The 21687-nt window shown below is 36.6% G+C and overlaps 3 protein-coding genes across 3 annotated transcripts; 2 read left to right on the forward strand and 1 right to left on the reverse strand.

Annotated features, from left to right (window-relative positions):
- Window positions 1–709: 709 nt before the first annotated feature.
- On the reverse strand, window positions 710–4004 carry tmed4 (transmembrane p24 trafficking protein 4). The gene is made up of 5 exons (XM_039651579.2): window positions 3805–4004; window positions 3218–3318; window positions 2977–3102; window positions 1554–1700; window positions 710–867 (listed from the first exon to the last, which is right to left on the reverse strand). The coding sequence occupies exons 1-5, from the start codon at window positions 3947–3949 to the stop codon at window positions 718–720; spliced, it is 669 nt and encodes a 222-aa protein (XP_039507513.2). The 5' UTR covers window positions 3950–4004; the 3' UTR covers window positions 710–717.
- Window positions 4005–4383: 379 nt separating this feature from the next.
- fam50a (family with sequence similarity 50 member A) lies at window positions 4384–11132 on the forward strand. Its single transcript, XM_039651578.2, has 13 exons — window positions 4384–4638; window positions 5452–5536; window positions 5769–5868; window positions 6076–6215; window positions 6395–6471; window positions 8636–8702; window positions 8893–8954; window positions 9084–9160; window positions 9459–9513; window positions 9809–9857; window positions 10045–10115; window positions 10429–10539; window positions 10773–11132. Exons 1-13 carry the CDS (start codon window positions 4528–4530, stop codon window positions 10779–10781), a joined length of 1014 nt encoding a protein of 337 aa, XP_039507512.2. The 5' UTR covers window positions 4384–4527; the 3' UTR covers window positions 10782–11132.
- Window positions 11133–11620: 488 nt separating this feature from the next.
- Window positions 11621–20951, forward strand: LOC120462876 (interleukin-17 receptor D). Its single transcript, XM_039651577.2, has 12 exons — window positions 11621–11847; window positions 14887–14971; window positions 15822–15980; window positions 16183–16301; window positions 16526–16649; window positions 16782–16820; window positions 17204–17349; window positions 18066–18140; window positions 18347–18413; window positions 18660–18809; window positions 19470–19642; window positions 20349–20951. Exons 1-12 carry the CDS (start codon window positions 11737–11739, stop codon window positions 20862–20864), a joined length of 1764 nt encoding a protein of 587 aa, XP_039507511.2. The 5' UTR covers window positions 11621–11736; the 3' UTR covers window positions 20865–20951.
- The last annotated feature ends 736 nt before the right edge of the window (window positions 20952–21687 follow it).

The following is a 21687-nucleotide window of genomic DNA, read 5'->3' on the forward strand; positions in this document are numbered from 1 at the left end:
AGAACCCAGAAAACCAAAAGTTTTCATTAAATTACAGACATTCCTGCTCATTGTAGCTACATTAATTATATGCATCAATATATTGGTCAATGCGGTAAATAAATAAACCAAGAAACGGACGACTTACAACAACAACAACAACAAAAATCACATTTTGTCTCTAAGAGAAAGAAAATCCCTAAAATATGGATTTAATGTTTGGTCTAAACTGCTACTATGCAAGATACAATCAATTTGTTTGAATCATTTCCCCTCAAGATCAAGAACAAAACCAGTTTGAGGATGTTTAGAGCAGATAGAGCATGAAAATAAAGCCACAAATTTACCAAAATCTTCAATACACCTCAATATATACATATTAAAAAATGTTTAGAAACGCTTAAATGATTAGCTGGCTTGATACTTCGCATTTATCAGTAATGCAGCCTTACAGTCAACAGTAGTTTCCATGCACCCATAATGATCATCACTTTAACATTTTCATATCACACTCACTCTTTAGTAATTTGAACGCAATTCTAGACATTTATGATTAATGAATGATAAATGGGTATCAGGTATAGAGCAGAATTAATGGTTGTTAATATTCTGCATGTTTAAGACTTAATTCAAAGCTCGGCTGAAAACAATGTTGAATTGAAGAAAGCATTGAAATGAAGCATTGAAACCCAATGGCAATAAATGGGTTAGTAGTGTCTTTGAAATGCTCTCTGCTTTTCACACCAGCTTTTTGGCCTCGAAGAAGCTCTTGAGATGTCTCATTTGCCAGATGCCAGTGATGATGAGGATGATGGTCTGAGCGATAGACCACCAGAGAACGCGCTGGTTTGTGCTCTCGCTTGTCATACGGAAACGCTCCTCACGATACTACGGAAACACAACTTCTTGTGAGTGCAATACAAACCTATATGGATACTGTATGATTTAACATTGACAACTAGATAACGGTGTTATTTTGGTATAATTGAGATATTATTATAGTTAAATATATTCATATTATACCCTTTTACAAAGTCTTTGATTTTGTTTTTGGGGTCTACTATAAGGTTTTCATGCTTGAATGTTCAAAAAACACAATTTTCACATATTTCACATCTCTTCTCAGCCTTTCTGTAGCACTCTCTTTAGTTCCGGCCTCTCTGTGAAGGCCCTCCTTCTGAAAAGTGTGCTCTGATTGGTCGGCCGGACCAGTTGTGCGTGTTTCACAAATGTTACACCCCTTACCATAACTGTGAGATAAGATTCAACACACTACTAAAGCACCCCAGCGCCCCCCCCCCCCCCCCCTTGAGTAGTAGGAAATTATCGCGTTATATTTAAATAGCTTATGTTGTCCATTAGATCGAAAGATCTGAAAAAGCCCATGTATAGACCGTTACCATTTAAGAAATCAGTACAGAAGTGGTTGAAAGTAGAAAAAAGATACAGGTGTAAATAGGAATGCGTCTACTTTTGATACGATTGACTAAAAAGTATCTTAATACCAGGTGTAAACAGCCTGGTCGGCCTACTGTCCCCATAAACCAAAACTAGTTTCTGCAGCTCAAACTCACCCGCTGGTAGTTCTGCTCTTTCTGGATCTGTTCCACCTGATCCAGGAGCTGTCGGACCCTCAGCTGCAGCTCGCTCAGTTTGTCTTTGGCTGCGATCTCGGGGTAGTTGTTGGTGTGCTCACCAACCTGAATCTCCAAGTGGACTCTCTGTAAGACAGCATGGTTTCACATGTTACTGTTCAGTGACTTATACTGTATTATATTGAAATTAGTGACTCTCATATCTTGAAGTCATCTCAAAACTTGAAAATGATCCATATTTATATTGTATTTGACCAGTGTTGTTAAGTAAAACTATTCAAAATCAGTTTCTTAACTGAATCAAATGAAACAGAAATATTAGATGGAAAAACTAAAACAAAAATTAGAACTGAACGAATATAAAATAATAACTGAAGTAAGAAAATGACTGAAATGGAAATAAAAAAATAAAGAAATGTTTAAAAAACAAAACTATAATATACCATAGTAATAAAAAAAGCACACATAGTATATAAATAATACTAAAATAGCACTGCATTTGTCATAAAAATATTACGAGATGTAATTTATTAAATATAGAGACTGCACATTGGACAGCTCATTACTCAAAACCATTAATTAAGGTATCAAAATATGAATAAAATACTATAGATAATACTAAAATAACACTGTATTTGACAAATATTACTGGATGTAATTTATTAAATATAGAAACTGCATTTTGGGCAGCTTATTACTCAAAAGTATTAGTTAAAAAGTCAAAATAGGAATAAATACTACATTACTATAAATAATACTAAAATAACACTGCATTTTACTGGATGTAATTTTAATACGAAAACTGCATATTGCACAGCTTCTTACTCAAAATTATTATTTAAAATGTCAAAATATGAATAAATACTATATTAGTATAAATAATATTAAAAAAACACTGTATTTGACTAATTTTACTGGATGTAATTTATTAAATATAGAAACTGCATATTGGGCAGATTATTACTCAGATGTTTTAATTAAAATGTCAAAATATGAATAAATACTATAATAGTATATGAGCAATACTAAAATAACAATATATTTGACATAAATACTACTGGGTGTAATGTGTTAAATATAGAAATTGCATATTGGACAGCTTATTACTCAAAATTAATAAGTAAAATTACAAAATATGAATAAATATAGTTTATTTCACCCTCAAGTTGTTCCAAGCCTGTAAGCATTTCTTTCTTCTGCTGAACACAAAAGAAAGTAACCAAACAGTTGATATGAACCCCATTAACTTCCATAGTATGAAGAAGAAAAAAAAACTATGGAAGGCAATGGGGTCCAATCAACTGTTTGGTTACCGACATTCGTCAAAAATATCTTCTTTTGTGTTCAGCACTTAAACTGATCTCTATATTTATCTTCTGCTCCATAAGTTTAACAGTTGTACCAGTTTTCCTCCAGCAAACAGTGCCATCTTGGTGGAGTTGGAGTGAAGGCAGATCTGATGCTCGCCTGGTGTGTGGGACGTGAAGGTGAAACGTCCATCTGATCCATACTGACGGGACAGAATGATCTGAAATAAACAATGAGAGAATGTGATTTCACAGAAGTAAACGTGCATTTGTATTTGTGTAATTGTTATATATCAGGCATGTTTGAAATGTAGAGTGTAAACAAAGACAGGCTACATTTGTCTCAGGGTCCTTGATTTCCACATGCATGCCTAATCCAGGGGTGGACGGGAGAAAAGAGCCAACCTGTTTGTCCCACAGCTGTGTCCTGTATCTTCCTGAAAGAAAAAACACAAATAAAACCCAACACAGTGATCATTTGCGTCACAAATTAAAACTGATAAACATAATTATGAGAGGAACAGGATCTTATTATTATTCATTATGCAGGATGGATATTATAGATCAAATATACATGCATTGTCTCCTGTCATCATAACTGTTATTTCTGATTACTATAAACAAGGGATAAATCCAGGCTGTAGCTGCTGTCAGAAAGGAACTGGTTGCACCTGTTTCTCAGGTACCCAAGCAGGATCCTGCACCTGCCACATCCTTGATCATGCTGATCTACTCAAAGCCCTGTTTCATTTGGACACATAATCACATCCATACCTAAAATCTAATTTTATATCAGCTGTCTTCAGGTTGAGTGTAATAAATGAAACAAAAAGTGAATATTTCTACTGATAAATCCAGATGGATGAATCAGCTAACCGACAAAGCTAACCGATCACAGAGAGCCGATTTGACAATGGACGTACCGATCACCATGGTTTCATCGGGTATTTCTTCTATAAAACATTTCTTCTCCGTCTCTCCGATGTGGAAATAAAGGGCTTGGCTTAGAGAAAGCCACGCAAATAGAAGCAAAAGCCCGGCACAGGACACCATCGCCTTCATCTCCATCCAAATCTCCCCTCATTCAATCCAGGGCTAAGAATCGATTGCAGAATCACTTGTTCTAAACAAGGGCTTTTGTTTAAAGTGTCCGCCCATGTTCACGAGTTGCATAAAGGTTTATCTGAAGACAGAAACTAAAAATCTTAATTTGAAATAATAAATAATGACGTATTAGATTTATTGGGGGATATTTAAATCAACCTCATTTGTATATAAATTTCTATGTAAAATACTCTTTGAAAAGTGATTTGTACATAAAAGAATAAATGAAAATCTTTTAGTAAGAGCATGAAATCATGCATAACATATAAAACGACTATAATTGTTATCATCAACAGCAATTAAAAAAATAATAATGCATTGATAATGATAAATGTATTTTATGAACGTATTTATGCAAGGACTTTTACTTTGGAATGCAGTTTATTCACGCATTAACCGGAAGCAGTCCTGCGTTAAATTACCCACAACCGCTTGTGTTTTAGTCGAGAAGTTTCTCGTTTGTTTATTCACTCAATTCAGTAGTTGTCTCGCTTTTTCAGTGTTTTCATTTCTTTTTCTGAGTGTCTTGTGGAAGAGTCGCAATGGCGCAGTATAAAGGAGCGGCAAGTGAAGCGGGGAGAGCGATGCAGCTCATGAAGAAGAGAGAAAGAGAGCGAGAACAGCTCGAGCAGCTGAAGCAGAAGATAGCAGAGGCAAGTGTGCCCGAAACCGAATAACAAACACAAAACATATAAACACACTGGCCATTCAACCTGCCCTCAGTAAATGCCTCCAATAAATAGATGCAAATTCAAAAGTGTGGAATATATAACGTTATATAGTATCCATTTATATATTGGATATTACATATTGTTAAACCTAGAACATCATGGTTATGCTTATTATTGACCATGTTAGACAGTACAGTCACATGAAAAGGTTCATTTATAACGTAGTGTGGTATATATATATATATATATATATATATATATATATATTGCACACACACATGATTTTTATAAACTAGTAAACAATTGAATTTTGATTAAGTGTATGAAGATTCATACTCTGCGTATGAATATACATATACATGTTTATACGGACCATGAAATAGTAGAACTTTGTAGTAGGGACTTGTCCACTAGTTTACTAAAATCATGTGCCTGTAAAATTATATTTGTATGTGTTCACATTGTTATGGGCCACTTCTTGGACACTTTTTTTTAATACTATGATTAAATATGACATACATACCATTGTATAACAAGACACATATCATTTGTTTTAAAGACACATTTTTAAAACACACCCTTCAAGCAATGTTGAAATGATACAACATTCTATTTTGGGAGCACAGCATTTAAACTACTGATCTTTAAGCATCATATAACTATAATCATTGTAGAATATTGTTATATTGTTATATACACAGTATCAGTACAATCTATGCAGCTCAAATAAATATATACTGCTCATAATTTATGTAAAACATCTCCCGTAACTGAACTTCACCTTCTCCTTTCTAGGACAACATGGTGAAATCCAACATTGATAAAAAGTTCTCCGCTCATTATGATGCTGTGGAGCAAGAGCTTAAGTCCAGCACTGTTGGTAAGTGAGCATTAAAAATGAAAGGACTTGTTATGATTCTGAAATACGTCTGTAATGTTTTTTTCTTTTTTTCTTGTAGTTATTCAGGAAGGGTTATAGATTTGTGTTATGACTAAGGCTGTCATTTGATTATTATTAGATTGTCATAAGACTTTGGCAACAACCTCCTTCAGAATTATTTAATTTAAGCATACTTAATCACTTTGTGAGTGAAGGATGTTTTTCTCTGCAGGTCTGGTGACTCTTAATGACATGAAAGCGAAGCAGGAAGCTCTGGTCAAAGAACGAGAGAAACAGCTTGCCAAGAAGGAGCAGTCAAAAGAGCTACAGCTGTAAGGCCTTTTCAGTTATTTGAACTTTGCTTCTCTCCTGCTTGGTGTCTTTTTCTCCATATGAATGAATGAAATCATTTTAAGGCTATGTTTTTGTAGATCCTTGCATTGCGCCCTCCAGGCATCCTACTTTTCTTTGTTTCTTTTTTCTCTTAAATTCTGTGTGAAGTTTGATTTTAAAGCTTCATGTTTGGTCTCTTCTTGTAGGAAACTGGAGAAGCAGAAGGAGAAGAAAAGAAAGGAAGAGCAGAAAAGGAAGATTGCCAGTTTATCCTTCAATCCGGAAGAAGGAGAGGAGGAGGAGGAGGAGGAAGAAGAGGAGGAAGAGGAAATTGAGGAGGAGATATGTATGGCATTTTACACAGAAGTGGAACAAATTTCTACGCATTACTGCTGCCTAGATTAAATCCAGCACATAATTATATACCTTATTTCTGACCAACATAGATTTATTTTTATGCATTATTTTAATGGATTATTTATTTTAACTTAATTTAATTAATTGTTTTGTCATTGTCTTTAACAGGCATACCTGTAAAAAAGAAAAAACTAGGGAAAAACCCAGATGTGGACACGAGTTTCCTGCCAGATAGAGACAGAGAGGTATTTAAAAAAAGAAATACATTTCTCTAATTGATTTATGTTTGTATTGGATTTCTTGAAATAACGTATCAAAAGTAGGATTAAAAATAGCAGTTATGATATGATATTCTGTGACAGTCTGTACTTTTTATTAATTTAAATGCAATCAATTTACTTTATAAATTAAAAACATGACATTTCCTGTTAGCAAACTTGCCTATAAAATACAAAACCTGAAAAAGTACATTAGATTTTCGTTATTTTATTTACATGAACATAATTGCCGTTGCAAAAAATTATATTTTTGTGTAGGGTATGGCTATATAGGTTATTTATATATGGTTATTACAGGCGAAGAATGGAGGCAGTGTTGAAGTGTTTTGATTGTATTCTGGGTGCTGGATCATATCGCTAGACACCATACAACTACACAATTTGCAGGAAAATTCTAAATCACACGAGGTCCCCAGATATTACTAATCCCATGCGAATAGGGCTTTAGTTTATTTTTTAAAACACTACAATAAATATATATATAAAATTCAGCCCCCCAAGTGGCCATTAGGAGCGACTGCATTACATAGTCTGTCAGTCATATAATGCAGGTGTATGGTCACCACCTCAAAGAGCATGCACAGAGAAGTCCAAATTCCAAAGTCGTAAATGTACGTACACATTGATGGCCTAAGACACGAAACGAGCAGTTTGTGTGAGACAACGAACAGGATTTATATCATTTTAAACCTCTTGTAATCACTGCCACGTCCAAGTGATCTGAAGGCGTTTCGGTCGGCACAAGTGCCGGAAACCCCCGGAAGTAATCTCTCGTTCGTGTACGTCACTCATTGTTTACACAGAACAAAGATTGTAGGTAAGACCGCTAATTAAAATGGTACTAATTTGCGCTTATCCAGGATGTTTAAACCGTCGTAATAAAACAATTACGTATGCTCGCGTGAACTCTTCTTCACTACCGTCGAGATCACTTCCGGCGCTTGCGCAGACCAAAGAGATATAAGAGATAAACGATAAAAATACTGTTCGTTTTCTCACACAAACCAAACCACCCGTTTCATGTCTTAGGCCATCAATGTGTACTTACATTTGTGAGTCATTAAATCATGTTTAATCTGGACTTCTCTGTGCATGCTCTTTGAGGTGGTGACCATAGACCTGCATTATATGACTGACAAGAACGATTTGACCTAAAAATATCAAAATTGAAAATACTGTGGAAACCTGCATCTTGGATGCCCTTGAGGTAATCTAAAACATACCAAAAATTAATTTCAAAGTGCGCCCTTTACTGCTTATTGGCTACAAGTGTGTTTGGGTGCTTGGTCCGATCCACTTTTCAACAGTGTTTTTTTTTTTTCAAAAATCGCTTACTGCGTCTTTAACAAGCCTCCTCTGGGCAGTGTTTTACACTTTGAGACATCAGCCTGAGCTTAATCACAAAGCTGCATACCAAATTTGTCAACTGTCACAAGAATTATGGTTTTGTTGTGATTGTTTTTTCTGCTTTGGCTAATTGCCAGTCAGTTTTCAATGAGGCGTGTCAACTGTTAAGATCCTTAGATCTGACAGATAACATCTACTTTGTCACGAAGGTCTTGTTTGCGTTTATCCTGTGAATATCTGAACCATACATGTCATATTTATGCATCAACTGTTTTATTGAAAAGCTTTGGATTGTTTCCAGAAATTAAAAAAACTGAATTGTTAAGAGATTGATAGATGATCCTTGAGAGGAATTAGCACTATGTATGTGTTTGTATGCGTGTATATGTCAGAGGTCGCACGCCTCTGGAGCAACTAGGAGTTAAGTGTCTTGCTCAGGGACACATTGGTGTCTCACAGTGGACATCTCCTGCCTTAAAAAGAGGAATCACTTTTGCCACTTTCATTCTATCAGGAAATTGGCCAGTTTGCAACGATAAGACGTGCATGTTAACGGCTTACAGATAACTTTCAATAACACTTTTTAAGGTCATCTGTCGAGGTTATAAGCTATATATAAGCTATAGATTCAGTATTTATGAGCTTCTTTGATATGCCCTTAAAAATGCTTTCCATTTTTTTAAAGAACCGTTTTAAAGACTCGTAGGCTTGTAGTCTGTATGTTGTTGAAACAGTACAATACAACATTTTGTATGTGTAATTGTGAGTAAAATGTGCGTTTCAGGAAGAAGAGAATCGTTTAAGAGAGGAACTCCGGCAGGAGTGGGAAAGAAAACAAGAGAAGATCAAAAGTAAGATTTAAGATCATCATGTGCTGTTATGGAGATTACCTTTTGTTTGCTATCTCTGAACCTGGCCAAGAGTGCAGTTGAACCTGTTGACTTATTCCTTTATTCATTTCAACTCGTCTAGTCATATTTTGATCAGTTGATATTACAGACCTGTGCTTCAACCTGTCTTTTTTTTTTTTTTTTTTTTTAGGTGAAGAAATTGAAATCACTTTCAGCTACTGGGATGGCTCAGGGCATCGTAAAACTGTCAAGGTACAGAACAGATTATCAGATTATCTAATTTAAGGAAACTACATGCACAAGATGTTACATGTTCTGTATTGTAAAAATGTACTCAACTGAGTTTAATATACTATAATATTTGTGTATGTGCCCATGTAGATGAAGAAAGGCAACACAATGCAGCAGTTTCTCCAAAGGGCCCTGGAAGTTTTGAGAAAAGATTTCAGTGAGCTGAGGTAAATGCATTCATTGTCACCTGCTATAAAATAAAACATTCTTAGATTTAGTAGACAGTGAAGATAGTCAGTTAACACATTTAGAGTTTATTTAAATCTATTTGTGTGTGTGTGTGTGCATTTACAAAAACATGTTCGTTTTCTTCAGAATTGAGTAATATCAATGATGAATATAAATTTCTATAAAAGAAAAGTGTGAATATAAAAGTGTGCTGGTATTAAATGAAAGCTCAATGGACAAAATCAAGACTTTTTGTTCTAAAGTGAGATAATATTAAAGCCTATTTGTGTCCCACAGATCAGCAGGAGTGGAGCATCTAATGTACATTAAAGAGGATTTGATAATCCCGCATGTGAGTAAAGTTTCCCCCAAACAAAACTGTAAATGTTATTGCTTATAAAACACCTCATTTGTTAGACCAATTAGGTCTCTTTTAAATCACTGCGAGATTTGTCATTTTTACAATGCACTTTTCTTCTGTACATGAATGTACATCGCCTAAATTTCAGGTTTTGTCACAGGAACATTTACAAGTACAACGTAAACAGCTTTACAATGTTTTAAGGGCATTTTAGGAAGTCTTTTCCTGATTGCAAAGACAGGTGGTAATAAATCACAGTTTTTATAGTTATCCGATTTTCTTTCAGCACCACAGTTTCTATGATTTCATCGTGACAAAGGCGAGAGGCAAAAGTGGTGAGTTCCTTCTTCCTCTACCACATTCAGTTGAACAGGTTTCAATGTGGCTTCTGTATTTCACACATGACTTTCCTCTGATATTTTATAATATAAAGATAACTGATTGTATTTAGCATTAGCCTGTTATTTTCATGTTGTATGTTTGTTTTTGGTGCTGAATTGAGACCTTCCTCTTTTTCTTCAGGGCCCCTTTTCAATTTTGATGTGCATGAGGACATTCGGCTGGTGAACGATGCCACAGTTGAGAAAGATGAGGTAATAATGTCAGCATAATGTCTGATCTATATTCTGGGCAAGAACCACGCAAGTTTAAAGGAAGAGACCTGCATGTAAATGTGATGTTTTGGGGCATTACGAGATATGATTCTCGTAAATGGAAGCAATGGACACGTAAATGTACGTATGACGTAAATGGACACATTTTTCTTAGTTGTAGTTACATGGAAACTTGCAAACACAATGTTTCATGGTGAACATGCACATTGACTCATATTGAAAACACATGGAAGCCAGTCGGTTTTGATAAAGCTTCGGCTGAATTCAAAGCTCTTTGTGGTTCTTTGTCCAGTCTCATGCAGGAAAAGTGGTGCTGAGGAGCTGGTATGAAAAAAACAAACACATCTTCCCTGCCAGCCGTTGGGAGCCTTATGACCCCGAAAAAAAGTGGGACAAATACACAGTGAGTATATCTTCCACTAAAGACCTTATGTTGAAAGTCGAGTTGAGTGAAAGTCCCTAAAATTTACTGCAGCCACATGTTTAGTAGTAGAACCATATAAAAGAAGCTCTGTGATCTTGACGTATTTGATCATGACACGGTCCTAAGCAAAACTAATGTGTTCCAGGAATAGCTAAACGGGCTTTCTGTACTGTAGATGAAATGTTTACAGACTGTTTTGCATTGCTTTTCAGATTCGGTGAGACGCCACATCCACGAGACGAACAAGAGAGTTCCTGAACCATCTTAATGTTTTGTTGGTTTTATTGACATCAGGCACCAAAATGCTTTATCTTGCGTAGCATTTCTGAATACCTATAACTGTTTGCACCCACGTTTTCATTGTATATAGGTGAACATGAGGTCTAAACCGAGGCCGATCGTAAACATTCTTTGTCAAGCGCTCGTAGTCGGATCTTGCACACAACTAACCTGACACGTCTTTTTGTCAACGCATCTGATGTTTGCCTTCTTGATTGTAAATAGAGTCCGTTGAGTGTTTCAATCATCTCTTGAATCATATTTAAAAATAAACTCCCCGTTTATGTACCGTTTGTGTGTTTTCCTGTCGAATCATTTTATGATTGCTCCATCGCTACTACAGGCACTTTTTTAAAAGATTGTTATTGTTCAAGTTTTGACATATTTGTAGTCTTCTGTAATGAAACGTCCCCATTGAAAATCAACACAAGGTATAAAAAGTCACGTAAAAACCACAGGCTATAAATCTCTCATGGTGTTTTTCCTGGAAAGGCATTTAGGGGAACAAAATCTGTTTTCACAGATGCGGAAAGTTATTTTTGGACATTGGCTGGTTAGTCCTGCAGGAATATGTGGTGGTGTGGTGGTCATTATTCCGTTTGCACATTTAAGCCAAAAGCGCAGCTTCAAGCAGTAAATCAGGTTAAGCATACCTGGTGGCACAGCAGATGGATTTTGACAGCCTCCCCCCCCCAGGCCACCACTCCCTCAACTGCTGTTGTTTTCATTCCCAACCCTCTGCCTACCTCCTCCCTTCCCCTTCCGTTCCACCCCCTCTGCTTTCACTCAAGTGATCTTAAGTTCTTCAAGAGACCTGGCTTATCTGTGTTGAGGACATAGTCGTGTTGGGGTTTGAAGACGGTTTTCAGTGTCCTTCAGGCAGGTAAAGGGAGTGGGATGAGGCCACCCACACTGACCCTGGATCTGCTCCTGCTGGTCAGTTTATCCCTCGGCGCCCATGGTGAATCTTACAGACCTCAGAGTTGCACGCTTGAATGCATCCGCTTGGTAAGACTTCATACTTTTACTTTTCCATTCGGCTGTAACAACATTTAAGGAATAAGCAGTACTGTTTTTATTAATTTCGCTAAGGATTAAATTAATTGTTATGTAAATAAATATAACTTTAAACTCATAATTCTCCAATGAGACCCAACTGAAAATCTGGATTTCAAAATCTAATTTGCACCTGGAAATAAGGGTTTAGATTTTTTTTTAATTGTAAAAAGTGTATGATTTCTCATGAATCATTAGATCAAATTCATTAAATGTTGTTTTTTTTTTTTTGCCAATATTGTCATCAGTGAAATTCATATAAGTATGCTGGATTGTCGCAAAGTGTTCATCGAGGGATTTCACTTTCACTTGTCTCACTCATTCTCACAGACTGATCTTAATCTCGGTCTTTTCTTTTTGCTCCTTTGGTTCTCTTTCGTGCTTCAATATTTTTTGCCTTTTCACTATATCTTGTTTTTCTGGTTGCTTCAGGTCAGGTACATGATCATTTGATTTGTTTTGTTTTTTGCAGTATCTGTCTGCTTTATTTAGTTTGATTATCATTGATTATAGCATGACGTCACATTTATTTATGTGGCGATTTTTACAATACAGATAATTTCAAAGCAGCTTAACGGAGATCACAGGAAAATAATGCAACAAAGTTTGTTTCCAGAAGAAAATAGCATCACAGTCCATCTTAAGTAAGTGAAAAAAGGCGACAGTGGCAAGGAACCAAAATCCGGCTGACTACATCATGCGTTGTGGTCATGTCTAGGCTCAGGTCCACCATCTGATCTGAATACTGTTGGCTGATTACAGTAAACCTTTTAATAAGCAGATAGACTGACATCAGCGTAGATGCCATTCTTCTTATGATGTAACAGATACTTCGAGTGTCATAGGAAGTGTTCTCAGTTCCGGCTGACCTAATTTATGCAGCCTAATAATAATTTTATTGATTTTTATATGATAGTATTATTTTCTCTGTGTATGTTTTTTTAGTCTAGATTTAAACTGACAAGAGTGTGTCTGCTTCCCGGGCAATGTTAGGGAGACTGTTCCAGAGTTTAGGTGCTAAATGGAAAATGATCTACCGCCTTTTATTTTACCAATTATTAGAAACTCTGTTTTTTTTTTCAGAATTAAGTAATAGGAAATTACTAGTCATTCAAATTTTTATATCAGCTGTGCATTCCGTTAAAATTCTTGAATTGGCAAGTTTCATTGGGGCACAAAGAGATATAGACCTGAGTATCATCGACATATAATGCCAACTTAATGTTTGAGTCTATTTGAAACAATATTGTGGTCGATGGTATCAAATGCAGCGCTAAGATCGAGTAACACTAATGGAGAGAATGAGAGATACAACCACGATCGGATAATAAAAGCAAATAATTTGTAACTCTAATGAGAGCAGTCTCAGTACTATGGTACGGTCTAAATCCTGACTGGAAATCTTCGCAGATACCATTTCTTTCTAAAAAGGAACATAATTGTGAGGATACTACATTTTCTAGTATCTTGACAAAAAGGTTAGATCTGAGATTGGCACGTAATTGACCTATTCTCTAGGATCAAGTTGTTTTGTTTTAATAAGAGGTTTAATAACAGCGAGCTTAAAAGTTTCCATCTTTCAAAGATCTTCAGAAGAGGATTTATGACCTCTGGAAGCATTTCTTTCAGGAGCTTAATTGGTATAGGGTCTAATATACATGTTGTTTTAGATGATTTAACAAGTTTAGACAAATCTCTGCAAGAAATGAATGGAATTTTTCCTCAGGGAGACTACAATGCACTGCCTGATGTAATACTGTAGTAGATGGTTGCATAACTTTATAATTTAATCTCTAATATTATTAGTCTTGTAAGCAAAGAAGTTCATAAAGTCATTACTGCTGTGCTCTTTGGAAACTTCGAAGTAGAAGCTTGATTTCTTGTTAATTTAGCCACTGTATCGAATAAATAACTAGGGTTGTGTTTGTGCTTGTTTGGGTTGTTTCTGAACCCCAAATCGTCATGTTTGAGCTCTAAGATGTGCCATATTACTAGAGAGAAGATCGGCATTCGGCACCATCCCAGGAGGGATGAATACCATCTCTTTTCATCAGCTCAGGTCTGCCCCAAAAACTTTTCCAATTGTCTCTGAACCCTATATTATTTTGCAGACACCACTTAGACAGCCAGGCGTTGCGTGAGGACTTCTCATCATCACTCTGGTGAACGGACCGGAAGGGGGCCAAAGCAAATTACAGTGCCTGACATCGTACTTGTGAACTAGGAGTTCACACACCCCTTTAACGTTAATTTTAGTGATCTCTGACTGGCGATGTCGAACATCATTAGTGCCGACGTGAATAATACAATTATAGAGAATTTAGGGTTATAATTAGCCAGCACTTTTAATTTTGCACTGGTTCCCGGCTATGGCGGCTGGTGTATTTTCACGTTCCTTGTAATAGAACCGCCAATAACTAGGGCACTTTTAACAGGATTCTTAGTGGGTGTTTCACTGAGTGAGTAGAATATATTTGTTATAATCGGAACGGAAGAGCGGGGTTTTGTCCCGCGAGTACAGCGTCTCACGGGCTCTACAGCCGGTGTTGTGCCTAATTTCGACCCCCTGCCAAATTATTACCCCCCTCGTTGAAGTCAGTACCTGATTGCCTAATCCCAACCCCGCCCCTAATCTTAACCCCTCCCCCACAACTAATCCTAAACCTACCAATACTAGGGGGGTAATAATTTGGCGGGGGTCGAAATTCGGCACAACACCGGAACCGAACACACATCACATCCAAAGCAGTATCTAAAGCCCTTCCTTGCTTACTATCCACGATTAAAGTTTGGATGCGTGTCTCTAGTTCTGAAAGAGCACAAAGCCATATGCCACTCTGTGTAAAACCGCAAATTATATGATTTCTAACTGAAAAATTAGAGGTCAGTGTTATTACACATTTAGTTGCCTAGAAATAGTGCAGAATCTGTAATATTTCCTATTTTCCCTATTTTTATTTTTTTTATAAAGTGGACGATGTGTATTTTCAGGGAGACCCAAGATGTGAATACTGCAGAATCACAGCAGACAATGTGCAAATATCTCCCATTATTCCCTCCTCCAGCCCGTTTGGAAGTAAGTCAATTTTATTGTATATGTCCAGCACCCACATATTGACCTATAATGACACAACATAATCCAGCTCTGCCAAAACCCAATGGTCATTGTAAACTTTCAAGGAGTTAATGAAATAAAGCTTCGTAGGAGTAAAGGGATTGCTTTCAGCCAGTGAAATAATGTAAACTTGTAGATGAACCCAAGGATAATGGACAAACATGACTGTGAACACAGTTAATGATCAGTGTATAAACAACTCAACTGGCGATTGAGTTTTACATTTCTCAGGATGATGGCATTAGTGAGAAAAAGCTCATCAAACATTCTGGCATTGACTTTGCATGCTTTACACGGCCAGTAAAAGTACATTTTGTCCTGCATCCCGCATCGCTAAATGATAACATATGAAATGGATTTGAAATAGCCTTTCACAGGCAGCGATCAGTGTTGACTTACTAAAAGTGTGACTGACATTTTTAATTGTTAATTCGGGTTGCGTGATGTAGAATAATTACTCTCGCTTGTTTTGTTGGATTAAGTTGTTCTGGTAATTTCACAAAACAAGACAAGCTGTTTTGCATTACAATTGTTTACAGCAGTTCCAGGAATCACTTATATTTGGCTTTCCTTGAACCAAACTGTAATCTGTATATGTTTGATTTTCCATTTTCAGCTGCTTTCAAAGTTAGGATTTTTCTTAATCTTATTGTCTCATGTAAATCAAATGCCTTTCACTTGTTCTCGGATGTTTTTAACTTTACCATCTCAAAGTAGCTTTTGACAGTGTACCTCATGTCATGTACAAATAGCTCATTACAATAACGAGCTCATTTAGTGTAACTGTGTTGTAACTCCTCTCCTCGGCTAGGTTGTGTACCTTGGCCTTGTCAATATTTTCTAGGTCAGGAAACCCCAGAGGTCTGCCAGCATTATGTTCACCCACCTCAAAATATTCACATCGAGTTTGAAGCCAATAAAGATCCAACATTTGATACCATTACTGTATCATGGAACCCAAGTCAATATGGTAATGATCGTCACTCTGTCTGTCTGTCGTTTCATGTTCTAGCCATCCATCCATCCATCTGTCTGTAGTTCTATCCATCATCCATCTATCCATCTGTCTGTCTGTTCTATCCATCTGTCTGTAATTCTATCAATGCCTATCTGTCGTTCAATCTATATATCGTCCCCTCTGTAACTGTCTAATATTTTAATGATGTACACAGGTATTGCATTCTTACGAGGATTTCAAGTAACCCTTCAGGCTCTTGGTGGATCTCAATTATCATGTCAGCTCTTTCTCCTGGGTAGCAATCTGTCCCTCACCCCTGCACATGCCCATCGGGTATGTAAAAAAAACCTACAACGTAGGCAGCGTCCAATGTTATTTTATTCTATATTATATTATTGTGTAATATATTTTCAAACTAAAAGGAAAAACAAAACAAAACAGGGCTTTTAGTATCTTTTTAAGAACTTACTGTTTCTGTATTTATATAACGGAGTTCAAATGTACTAGTTCCTGAAGTCATGAGATCAAGCAATGTATTGTCTTGATGGTTTTCACAGGTCTATTACTCGGATCCCTTCACAAATCTGTCTTTGGATAGGGAGTATGTCGTGACTGTCATGGCACTCCCCGTCCCTGAGCGGTGGGAGCAGTCCTATGAGAAGAAAATGTTTTTCACACGCAGTAAGCACTTCCCTTTTGATTAAAAACAAACCACGTAATTAGTTTGATAGTCATTCACAATGTTGACAACTTGCACCACTGCACATTAAGAGAATCATTTAACAAATGCTACTTCACAATTTGTGTTTTCAGCATGTCCTGAAAAAAATGGTCTTGAAGAGTGTGAGAAAGGTGAGTGTTGTAGCCATCACGTGTCTTCTGTGTTCCTGTTGATCATTGCACATGGTCCTCCTCAGATGTGTTCATTCCAACGCATTCTCATCCTTTAGCGTCATATAGAACGCTATATGACAAAACGGCGCCATACTACGCACATGGCACCCGTTATCGTTAATATAACACGCGTTGTGATGGGTAGGTTTAGGTGTGGGGTAGGGTAGGGTAGTCTCATATTACGCTAAAGGATTTATGACGCCTTGGGTTCGCGTGTTATATTAACGATAAACGATGCCATGTGCGTAGTATAGCGCCGTTTTGTCATAACGTTCTATGTGACGCTAAAGGATGAGAACGGGCTGGTTCATTCATGTCATGACTCATGTCATTCATTATAGACTGGTATCCCAGATACGTTGAGGTCCACCAGGAGAACCAGGATGTTTATGTGACCTTTAACCTTGCACCTGAGAACTTTGAAGTCCGTCAGTATTTTTCATCATGTTTCGGAGGTGGGCTACGAAATTACACAAGCATCAAACCGGTGGGTTTAAAAAAACCAAACATTTTAAATATAAAACATTTAAGGAGTAGTTCACTTTTAAAAAAACTTTTGCTGATAATTTACTCACCCCCATGTCATCCAAGATGTCCACGTCTTTCTTTCTTCAGTCGAAAAGAAATTAAGGTTTTTGATGAAAACATTCCAGGATTTTTCCCCATATAATGGACTTCAATGGGAACCAAACAGTTCAAGGTCCAAATGAGAGTTTCAGTGCAGCTGCAAAGTGTTTTAGACGACTCCAGACGATGAATATATATGAAATATGTTTTATTTTTTAAATGGCCGATCGTTTCGCTAGATTAGACCCTTATTCATCGTCTGGAATCGTTTAAAGCCCTTTGAAGCTGCACTGAAACTCTCATTTGGATCTTGAACCGTTTGGTTCCCAATGGAGTCCATTATATGGAGAAAATCCTGGAATGTTTTCATCAAAATCCTTAATTTCTTTTCGACTGAGGAAAGAAAAACAAGGACATCTCTTGGATGACATGGGGTGAGTAAATTATCAGCAAAAGTTTTTAAACTTTAACAACGTCTATTATACAGACTTAAGAATACAGATATTGTTATTTGTGTACTATAAGTGTAATATGAATCAATGTTATTTATGGATCATTTAAACAAATATGAAATTAATACAGTTTCTCAAACGGTCACCTGATAACTATTAAATCAGAATTTTTGCTGATGTCTAGGATTTTAGTCTCAACAAGACACATCACACATACCGGTTGCAGAATCTCCAAGCAGGGACAAACTACACCTGTCAGGTGAGTCTTCATTCTTCAGATTAAATGGGTGTGTGTTTGTTTAGCTTTCTTTAATATTGAATGAGAGATCAGGGACACAACCATTCAGACACATTAAAAAGTCCGTGCCAATAAGCTTCTACAAATATTTGATATAACATTCTATATATCTATATAATTCCCAGATGTTTTTTTGTTCAGTAGTTTTTACATTTTTTTCCCTTCAGATTGCCGCCGATGTCGTGGATGCAGTCAGGAAAACGTTCGTTGTTGTGGTTAAACATAGCTCTGAAGGTAAAGTTGAACTGTCAAATCAAAAAAGAACCCACATTCACATTCATGTTAGAGATTATTGTACACACTGAAGGCAAAACACATTTTTTTGTTACGTGCACAATGCTTAGTCTTTAGCGTGTACAGAATCTGCAGGTGGAGTAAAATGCCTGGCAGCTCTTAAAGAGGCAACACCCTTTGAAACAATTATGTTATCAAAGACTTTAATGTCATAATCCGTTTGGTATTTTTCCCTCTCACGATCAGAGACATCAACCTCACACTTGACCGAAAGCCCTTCACTGATGGTACTCTTGTCCGTGGGAATCCTGCTTGCTGGTACCGCAGTCCTCACCTTCATCGCTGTCTACAAGAAAAGACTGAAGAAGAAACAAGTCCAGACCAAAATGAGACCAGGTTTGAGTTTTATAACCAATCGATAAGTGATTGTACTTCATTAACATACTGGTCAGTGATAAAACTGCGAAGCGTCACGTTGTCTTCTGCTTTTTATTTATACATGTTGAATATTTTGTTCTCAAAGGCAGGACTATAAATTAATTTGTGAAGTTTAAATGGTGTTTTTGAGAATGCCAATGAAAGCTGGGTGCACAGTGTAAGATTTATAATAGTGTTGCTTGTCCGAAATAATAGTCAAGCAATGTCACATACTGTAGGGTCTCAGTTGTCATTGATGTCAGACTGTAGCCAACGGCAATCAAGATATGCTAAAAACAGACGCATGCAAGAAGTTTGACATCATCAGTCCGTGACGCGTTCAGTGACTTGTTGAATTGATGATTGTCGTGGGAGAAGTCGCATTACAGGACCGTGCGTCAGATCTTCTGAGACTGACACAATTTTGCCTGAGGGTAAAGGTCATTAATCGGCTGTCTGCAAAGATGTCAAACTAGTGATCAAAGACTTCAAATTTTGCCCTAGGATCTGAGTAATCGTTTAGGATTCTTTTTTTTTTTTTTGTCTCAGACGGCTAAAATCACACATTGTGAACCAAACTTAAGATGTACGTTGTTTTGTACTAATGGGCAATTGTGTTTGTTATTTCCTATTTGTCAGAAATCATCGAACAGTACTATGACAAAAAACTGTGTGAAGGACAGAGTGTTTTGCTGGACAAACCCACCCGCCCCCCTCGTCTTCTGATTTGCTATTCCAGTAATGATGGTCCTGCCCACGTCAGAGTCGTGTTGCAACTGGCTGCTTTTTTGCAAAAGCACATGGCGACTCAAGTAAGTGTATTAGGATTAAATCAAAGCATGCTGAGAATATTTGTATTATTTTAAGATTTTGTTTTCCCATCCATCTTTAAAGGAAACATGAAATGTATTTCCTTATATATTTATTTATAAATATTTATTTATATATATATTTCCTTATATATCCTTATATATTATTGAAAAAAAAAAATTAACACACACACACACACACACAAAAAAAAAAACCTAACTCATTTGAATAGTAAATAATGAAACACTCTTTCCAGTGTTATTTTACTATTGTTTACACATTCTTATAGTATTTATTAATATTTTGAATTTGCTTTTATTTTTTATATTTTTAATTTTTTATTGTTTTTTTTTTGTCATTTTCTCAGATTTTTATATATTTCTAAATAACTAATAATTTTTTTGTGTGTACATCAACTTTTTGTAAGTTTTCAGCTAAATATTTATATTTTATTTTATCTAACGGGAACAGTTTTTAGGTTTAGTTAACAACAATAACAACACTGGTCCTTTCAGTTCTAAAAACACAATATTATCTCCACATTGGCCATCAGTATCTCTACAAAAGTATCAAATAATATAAATAAAAATGAATAAAATCTAAATAGATAAAATAAACTACATTAAAATGTATTTTTTATGTATCCATAAATGAAAAAATGTCTAAACATGGTTTTCATCTCTTTATCTCTATTGTTATTCTGTTTAGGTGCATTTAGACTTGTGGGAGGCCTTGCACATTATGGAGGAGGGCAGTTTGGGGTGGCATTGCAAGAACATGAAGGATTGTGACTTTGTGCTGGTCATCTGCTCCCGAGGTCTCCATCAAAACCAGTCTGAGGATGGGGAACCGCTGGAGAACACCACCTTAGTTACTGTTTCCATGATCGGAGAGGAGCTGTGTCGTGCCAAAGCGTTGGGTCAAGACCTCTCCAAATTCATGGTGGCCATATTTGAGTACTCGCGAGAGTCCGATATCCCAGCGTCACTAGGTCTCGCTTCAAGATACACCCTGACTAAAGACTTACCTTTGCTTTTCTCCCATCTTCACGGAGTGGCTTTGCAGAAGCCTGGAGTTTACCTACAGGTGGAGGATATTTTAGAAAGTGGGTACTGTAAACTCCCAGCTGGGGCGGCACTACAGCTGGCCATACAGGAGGCCAAGGCACAGTTTTCTGAGGAGCCGACTGAAGAGGAATATGTAGGAAATCCAATCATTTCATAAAATACATCGATAAATGCACTCACACAACCTAAAGTATACTTACATTTTTTTTCATAGCCTTTCAAAGTGTAAATTCATACACTACATGGGTGGGTACATAAGTGCATAGTCATTTTGGATGCAACTTTTAATCCTCTCACACAATCACACGTCAGCACGTGTGGATTTCGATTATTATTTTTTGTTCTTGTTCTGTTTTTGTTTCTTTTCTGACTGTGAAACAATGGTTCAGGCCAGTGTTGCCATCTTGTGGGCAAACTAGTTAATGTAACAACAAAAATATGAATAAGGATGCATCTGAAATCGCATATTCGAGTAGTAATTACTTCACGGGCCCTAAAAAAGTATGTTCTATATAGAATGAGTTGGTGTAGTATGTATGTAATCTGGATTTACTGCCTTGCCATGTTGTCATTATCATGTGACCTACCAAGTTCAGTTGCGATGCTTCACTGCCATTCACAAAAGCTGTCATTGTGACCTCAAGGGATTGTAAAGTGTCCATCGTATGCACACTTCAGAATCTCGCCAGTAGTAGTAGGTCATCCGGGTACTTTTTTCCTTAATATATTAGTTCTGTCAATTCAAACATACTTCTTTTGTCACATACTGTTACTGTTATAGGGAAGTTTGCGATTTCAGATGCAGCCTAACATAAAGCGTGTGCGTGAGCTACGAAATTACACGTACATTGAATGAAATTCACCTTGCAGATGATTTACGTATTTCCTAGCGTAAGAGGTTTTCAAACTGGGGTCTGGAAGAGAGTCAGTCAGTGGAAAAATATAAAATAAATACATTGAATTACAAATGTAGGCTATCA

The sequence above is a fragment of the Pimephales promelas genome, chromosome 20, assembly GCF_988280905.1.
Source record: "Pimephales promelas chromosome 20, fPimPro1.hap1.1, whole genome shotgun sequence".
Classification (NCBI taxonomy): domain Eukaryota; kingdom Metazoa; phylum Chordata; class Actinopteri; order Cypriniformes; family Leuciscidae; genus Pimephales; species Pimephales promelas.

What these genes read in the sequence shown, in the direction of transcription:
- tmed4 (XM_039651579.2), bottom strand. Translation starts at nt 3,949, where the DNA reads ATGGAGATGAAGGCGATGGTGTCCTGTGCCGGGCTTTTGCTTCTATTT. An exon ending in CGATGAAACCATGGTGATCG is followed by an intron (nt 3,319 to 3,804) that starts GTACGTCCATTG and finishes TTTTTCTTTCAG; the next exon opens with GAAGATACAGGACACAGCTG. An exon ending in TCAAGGACCCTGAGACAAAT is followed by an intron (nt 3,103 to 3,217) that starts GTAGCCTGTCTT and finishes TGTTTATTTCAG; the next exon opens with ATCATTCTGTCCCGTCAGTA.
- LOC120462876 (XM_039651577.2), top strand. Translation starts at nt 11,737, where the DNA reads ATGAGGCCACCCACACTGACCCTGGATCTGCTCCTGCTGGTCAGTTTA. An exon ending in TCTTGAAGAGTGTGAGAAAG is followed by an intron (nt 16,821 to 17,203) that starts GTGAGTGTTGTA and finishes CATTCATTATAG; the next exon opens with ACTGGTATCCCAGATACGTT. An exon ending in GGTTAAACATAGCTCTGAAG is followed by an intron (nt 18,414 to 18,659) that starts GTAAAGTTGAAC and finishes TCTCACGATCAG; the next exon opens with AGACATCAACCTCACACTTG.
- fam50a (XM_039651578.2), top strand. Translation starts at nt 4,528, where the DNA reads ATGGCGCAGTATAAAGGAGCGGCAAGTGAAGCGGGGAGAGCGATGCAG. An exon ending in AAAACAAGAGAAGATCAAAA is followed by an intron (nt 8,703 to 8,892) that starts GTAAGATTTAAG and finishes TTTTTTTTTTAG; the next exon opens with GTGAAGAAATTGAAATCACT. An exon ending in AAAGATTTCAGTGAGCTGAG is followed by an intron (nt 9,161 to 9,458) that starts GTAAATGCATTC and finishes TGTGTCCCACAG; the next exon opens with ATCAGCAGGAGTGGAGCATC.